We start from the raw sequence: 7,432 nt of genomic DNA on the forward strand, positions 1-7,432 counted from the left end.
ACCCTTCGAGATTCTGCTGCAGATCAATCCTGTGTCGTACAAGCTTCGACTGCCTCCTACCCTCAAGATCCCTAACTCCTTCCACGTCTCCTTGCTAAAACCCGTGGTTCTAAACCGCTACTCCAGGACTCCTAGTACCGCAGTGGCTCCTGGCAGTTCATCCGGAACTTTCGAAGTGAGGGAGATCCTGGCCACCAAGAAAGTAGGAGGCAGGACATTTTACTTGGTGGATTGGAGGGGATTTGGTCCAGAGGAGAGGTCTTGGGAGCCAGAGGAGAATATCGATGGCCCTGTCCTCGTGAAGAAATTTATTTCCCGCTCTGGCCCCAAGAGGAGGGGGCGTAAGAGGGGGGATACTGTTACGTCCATGGCCGGGGATCGCCGTTCTAACTCACCCCCTGACGATCCAGGCCATGGACACCTCTCTGCTCGGCGTCCTCCTCCCTCTGGCAGACGCCGGCACTGTCTTCCGGGTCCTCGCGCCGTTCCCCGCAGGGCGCGCGCGCCCGCGCGTGCACGGCCTTAAAGGGCCAGTACGCGTCCAGCTGCCAGTTATCAGCCCAAATGGCTGCTGGACTATAAAAAGGGGCTCTGCCCATTGGTTCCTCGCCTGAGCGTTGTTGTATACCCTTGTATGTCTTGCTAAAGGTCTCCCAGTGTTTTCCAGGTCCCAGTGTTGCCCGTTCCTGCTGCCTGTACCCTGTATCCCGTACTATCGTTACCTGCTGTGAAAGCCAAGTCGTGTCTTCCGCCGCATCCGCGGCGTCACCTGCTGTGAAAGCCAAGTCGTGTCTCCCGCCGCATCCGCGGCGTCTCCTGCTGTGAAAGCCAAGTCGTGATCCTGCCACTGTCTACATTGCCTCAGGTACCCGTTTTGAACTATAGACATTGTTTTGTACCTTGTTGGCCAGCTGCTACCCCGCTACGCGGTACGGCCCAGTGGGTCCACACCCCGCGCCGTGACAGTAATTAACACAATATTCTCTGTTTAATATATTTTAAAAAATAGGTTTAATCCAAACACCAGATTTGTTCATTCCCACTACTACTATTCTTGTTTGTGTCTGTAAAAAGAGGTGCGACTTTCATTCATCCAGCGTGACTAAAGTCTTCTCTTTAAAAAATGTTTCTGAAATATCCACTTTATATCTTAAAATTTGGCATCCATTAATATACTAGTATATGGCACATACTACTCATGATATTGCATATGGCAAATTAATTATCTATCAAGCATGTACCACGTTTTATACCACTAAACATAGCCTGTTTTACATTTATACTTTACAGTAGTTAATAACTGAAATGTAGCAACTCGTCTCATAAATTCTACATAGAGAGAAGCAGTATGTCTCCTGAGCCATCATAAATTACGAACATAATCATCTCTATACAGGGTACCAAGCCAAACATTTTCAAAGATCTTTTCAGGAAATATTTCACATGGCTCCTTGCCTCTTCATCAAGGCAGAAGTCTATGGTAGCTATAGAATAATTAATCTATGTATGATACCATTTGTTCATCTTTGTAGTGATAAGGACATATAGCCATTGCAGACAGGTGCATAAAATCAAGCACACAGTCATGCAATCTCCATAGATTCGTACTGAAGAGCTCAATGACTTTAATCTCTTTCTGATGTATGACGTATACCTACATCATTGCCGGGTAGGGGAAGTATGGAGTGGGCCTACGGGCTGAGCCCGCTCCATACAACGCGGGTGTCAGCTGTATGTTACAGCTAACACTTCACTGTAATGAGTGGGATCGAGCTTGAGCACGATTCCGCTAGTTTAACCCATTAGATGCCGCAGTTAATTGCGACCGTGGCATTTAAAGCATTAGAAAAACAGGGGCTACCCCCTCTAACAGCCCGTCGGTCCACCCGCACTGCGATCACGGGCTGCAGATGGTTGGCATGGCAGCATAGGGGCCTAATGCAGGACCCCACAAAACATAGGGTTATATCGACGAAAAAATAAAAAAGTTATGGCTATTGGAAGGTGGGAAAAAAAATTCAAATTAAAAATTGTTGCGGCGGGAAGGGGATGCCACCTTTGCCACAAGTCAGTTAGTAAAATATCTGATCTGCCCTGATTATTTGTAAGTGTTATTATTGTGAAGAGGAAGCATCTAGGAGTAACATCTTATCAGCAACGGAGCATCTGATTGGCTGTCTTGAGCAGGCTGCAAGAGTGACTGCTTGTAAACACATATTTAAGCCAAATTAGGCCAAAGCAAACACATATTGGTCTTTGTATACTGCGTTTTTTTCAGGACCTGTATGGAGATATTTAATCCTGGTACAGTGGTAAACTATATATGTATATAAATAATTTGTGTGTGGGGGGGTCACTTAAGGCTTGTGCCCCTGATCTTTTAAGATCCTAGCAACACCCCTGGAAGCGCTAGAAATCAGAGCTGCAGCTATCTGCTCACCACTGTCTGAATTGACCAAATGTGACAGTATTGTTGGTACAATATTTCAGCATTTGGGGCCCCATATTTAATTTTGCCCAGGGCCACACTTTGTTGCATTGTTGCCTCACACTACAGAGTTGGCTGGAGTGGTGTAAAGCACGCCACCATTTTACCTTGGAGCAGTGGAAATACGTTCTCTGGAGTAAGGAATCACATTTCACTAACTGGCAGTCTGATGGATGAATATGGGTTTGGCACATGCCACAAAAACGCTAATGAAGAGTATCTACTGTAAAATTTGGTGGAATAAGGATGTTTGGTCTAGGGATGTTTAGGGTTTGGGCTAGGTCCCTTATTTTCAGTGAAGGGTGATGTTAATACTACAGCATACAAAGACATTCAGACAATTGTATGCTTCCAACTTTGTAGCAACACTTTCGGGAAAGATCATAAAGTTTCATCATGACTGTGCTGGTCTGCACAAAGCGAGGGCAATAAAGACATGGTTACCAAGTCTGCTGTGGAGAAACTCGAGTGGCCTACACAGTGCCCTGACCTCATCCACATCGAACACCTTCGGGATTAATTGGAACGCCGAGACCTTCCAGTCAAAAATCAGTGCCTGACCGTGCAAATGCTCTTGTGGCTAAATGGGCACAAATTCCCACAGACGCACCACACAATCTCGTGGAAAGTTTTCGCAGAGGATTGGAGGTTATTACAGCTGCAAAAGGGGCCTAAATCCATATTAACGCCCAAGGTTTTAAAGTAGGATGCCCAACAAGCTCATATAGGTGTGATGGTCAGGTGTCCAAATACTTTTTTTGCAGTTAGTGTAAATATCTAATTTAACAAAACTCAAATAATAATAGTTTCTATTACATTTAGGTGGAAATTGTTTTCCGGATAGATATAACATAAAAATGCTGTAAACGTGTAAAAATATAATCATGAATATTTAAATTTGTGAACAGAAATAATACATAGGTAAGTGGAAAAAAACTACTAATAAACTGTGTAGACATTCTTTACAAAATGCTTTTCTCAACCTTTATTTTTCCACCAAATTTTGTGGCACGTCTAATAAATATCACCCTGATAAAGTGGGCTTCCCTTTCTTGCAGAGCATTCTTTTAGTGATCAGGTTCTAGACTAACAGAATTGTACTATAGTTTTAAAAGTAATACTCAAACTATCTAACAATTAGTACTATAGCGGAGAACAAGGTGTTCAAATATCTAGAAGGAACATATTGCAAATATATGTCCATTGTTTAGTGTAAGTGGTATAACATGTTTCATAAAAAGTGTTCAAAACCAAGGTTTTGTCCGAAAGCTAAAAATATACAGGATAACCCGATGACAAAAAAGTTATTAGAACCATACTGTCAATGATGAACAGTGCCATGTTTATATCACTTATTATGTCAAGTCTGATACCAGGTATAACAAGCAGTACCATTTCTAAACCATTTACTGTGAAATTGCAGTGAAAAATTGTCTTTTAGACAGGTGGTCCTGTCAAAGAAGAGGCCAATATACACAAAATATAGGAAAATTGAAAATTCATCACAGAAAAATCTAGTCTAGATGGTCTTCTCAAACTCGTGGTCATTTGGAGAGGTTTCGCTGTATTATTGTGCTTAGTTTATCATTCATTAGTACTTGTATAGTGCTATGTAACTGATCTCTAACCTCTGCAGGCAGGGGGATGGCCATGGGGCCATGTGTCCTGGACGCTAGCAGATAGCTAGCTGCTGGGGGAGGGGGACACACTTCCTTGGCCCCAGTATTAAGATACATGGCAGTGAACTGAATCTTTGCCCGGGTGAAGGAAAACCTAGCTATGTCTGCAGGCCAGATACTGTAGCTGTGTGAAGCTGTAATATTGGAAACTTTACGGCTTTGCTGCCCAATAATGAGTAGAACTCATGGGGCTGGAACTGAGGCTATACCTTCTAAGTGTTTGTTAAAAAGTTCTTGCATATACTGTATTACAGATACTAACTAACAGCAAAAAATCTGGGCCTGGATTTAACTCTGAGACTGATGTGTTATTTGGGCACCGACAGAATAATCCCTGTCGTATTGATTTGCACCAGTCTTGGCCCACAGCTATCTGCATCTGGGTGAGTCCATCCAGCTGTCAAACTAAGGCACAAGCTTGAGCCGATTTTGTATGTTGCCTGCTGATATAAAAATCCTTGCAATTCAGTAATAGGATACTTAGGTGCATCTGGCTTTAGAGATCACCATTACAAATAAATATTTTTATAATAAACTGACAGGGAATACAAGATTTTTAAAAAAAGGTTTTGTATGTCCTGCATGTTATACAGGTTAATATACTAGATGCCTGCGGTATTTAGAACCGCATGTACTGTAAAATGAAATATCTTTATACAGTGTTTTCAATAGTCCAGCAGCACAGGCAGCGTGTGTGTGCAAGCTCTGGGGAACAGACCAATGTTACGTCAATATAGAAGCAAAAAATAGGCAGCACTCCGCAGATATAAGTGAAAAATAGGGGTACTTTATTACCCTAGTGCAACATTTCAAACCCATCCACTAAATACAGTGACATAAAAAACACAACATATTAAAAAGACAAGATTTTTTTATGTAATTGGGGAACAGAACTAATACTTTTTGGAATATTAAAGTTGTTTCTCTGTAAATTTGCTTTGTAATCTTTCTTTGTGCAGCTTTACATATGGTGATTGTATTAACAGTCGTCTAGATTGACAGCGGCTTGTTTTCAAATAGTTTTTTCATACTACTTATTCTGGTCACTAACTACTTATAGCCTCAATCCCTGCTCTAACAATAGCCCCCTCTTCTCATATAAACAGAAAATACACCACTGCCTTCTTGTCCTATAATCGGCTCTTTCTATCAAGCATTATACACTACTGCTTTTAAAAAGTTTCCACATTTTTTGCCGAGATTCTGTTCTTCCCCCACTTTCAGTGCACACAATAACATACTAAAAACACTGTAAAGAATGCTTACCTTCCAAAATGCCCCACATAGTCAAACAGACCCTCCATGCCCTGGAAGCAGCAGCTCTGGTGTGGTGTACAGCTTGAGATTTGACCCTGGATTCTTTTGCTTATTCAGTTGGGCATGATTCCTAGAGCAAAGTTGTTTTGTAACTTGTGTATTTCAGTTGATAATGTTGATGTCTGTTTGCTCTGCCTTTACAGACATGAAGTGCATCCTGATAAGAGATTTACCTTTATCAGTGCGTCAGTCGTGTACACTGTGAAAGATGTGGCGTTAATATAGTGTTCCAGCAGCGTGTGCGTTTTTGAGCTGGTTCAGATGAGGAGTCTGTAGACATGTGTGATTGTTATGAGAGGTTTTGTAGAGACAGCAGCTCCTCCTTCACTCCCTTACTTCAGGAGCATTTCCAGTGGGACATGTTAAGAAGCAATTCCACCCAATTTAAAATACTTATATACATCTAAATATAACATTTATTTCGCCCCTTTAAAGCTATGTCAAATTGTTAAAAGAATAATTATTTTTATTTAATATTTATGTGCTTTTCCAAAATGATACCTCCCAAGTGTCCTTCCTTTAGACGGATTGTTCCTCCTTTTCTTTGTCCCTGTTTGCTTCTGAATTGTTCCTCTTTGATACTGAGTAATAATGTTGTGTTGTTATATAGGGAAATTTCACCAAAACAGCCCCTCTTTAAGAAGAACACCCCTTATATAGACCAAATGTTTTTTTGACTGATTGTCTATACCCCGAGCTGACCTGCTCTGCAATGGTATATGCTACAGTCAAGAAGGCACAACAGCAAATTTATTATTTAATGTCGTACGAACCTGCGGATTTCAGGTAATATGTATCGGGGCCTCCCAACCCTCACTCAATAGCAGATGTCGGGGCAGAGTAGGAATGGCTGTTGGATTTCAACATGCTCAGTTCTTTTATTCTCAGGGAAGATAAGCCAACCCCTGAGGTGTCTGCCAGCGGCTAACTCCTCTCCCCATACAGAATACACACACGCTCGGCCGATCCGAGCGTTCATGTGGATCGGGAGGAATAACTGTCAGCCAAACGAGCGCTTTGCTGACAGCTATCTAATGTGTATGACCAGCATTAGTGTTGAGGTTTTAACAGGGATTTTATTGGGCTACTATTGAAAGTATTTTGACCTACGAGATTTCAGTATGATTTCAATCAGTGACTGTCAGGACAAATAGATTTTTATGCACGGTGGCTAGGGGTCCTCTTAGACGGCCCATGACGAGCAACAATCAAGGAGACAGCTCGTTGATTGGCGCTTGTTTGCTTCTTTCACAACGAGCAATGCATGAGGATGAGCGAACGTTACTACGATCGCTCGACCTCACACATTTCTATCATGTCGGCAGCACATCTCTCTGTCTACACAGGAAGATATGCTGCCGACAATAATACGATACAATCAGCCGATAAACAAGCGTTTGCTGTCGTTGCCCTGTTTACAAAGGAAAATTGTCTGAGACTAGTGTTCTGAGAACGCTCGTTTGCCCGATAATTGGCCCTTAATACTGCTGAATATATTATTGGCTACAACATAGGGAGTTTACTATTTTTTTTCAGCAACGGTGTATTAGTAGGGCAACCATAATTTTGAAGGGCAGTTCATATCCATCTCATACTTTTTTGAGTTACTACTATCAAAAAGGAAATTTTGTGTGATTAGGGCACGTATATCTAAGGTATGTATTGTGTTGTATGAGAAGAGCTGACCCATTGTAATGAAGTTTGGCAATAAAGTTTCTGTTTCCCATATGTATTTCGGTCTCTTTTTTGGGAGGACCAAATTTCACTGCAATTTTGGGTGCTCGTGTTAAAGAAGTTTCACTGTACTGTATTGCTCCAAAAAGTTTATGTCTTGCTTCTATTTGTATATTGGCAAAGACCTTGATTCAATCTTTATTATTTGGATATTTGGTACATATGAATATTAAATTTTTTGTGGTTATGTGTAAATAACAAACTATCAACATGG

At 41.6% G+C, this 7,432-nt stretch overlaps 1 protein-coding gene across 1 annotated transcript in view; it reads right to left on the minus strand.

Moving 5' to 3' along the window:
• The window catches only part of SLC22A16 (solute carrier family 22 member 16), a 40,737-nt gene extending 34,987 nt beyond the window's left edge, over positions 1 to 5,750 (minus strand). The window contains exon 1 of the mRNA XM_075862274.1: positions 5,434 to 5,750. Within this exon, the coding sequence (XP_075718389.1) occupies positions 5,434 to 5,471 (38 nt within the window). The 5' untranslated portion in view covers positions 5,472 to 5,750. The remainder of the gene's footprint in view (positions 1 to 5,433) is intronic.
• Positions 5,751 to 7,432: the final 1,682 nt, after the last annotated feature.

The sequence above is a fragment of the Rhinoderma darwinii genome, chromosome 4 (genome assembly GCF_050947455.1).
Source record: "Rhinoderma darwinii isolate aRhiDar2 chromosome 4, aRhiDar2.hap1, whole genome shotgun sequence".
Taxonomy (NCBI): Eukaryota; Metazoa; Chordata; class Amphibia; order Anura; family Rhinodermatidae; genus Rhinoderma; species Rhinoderma darwinii.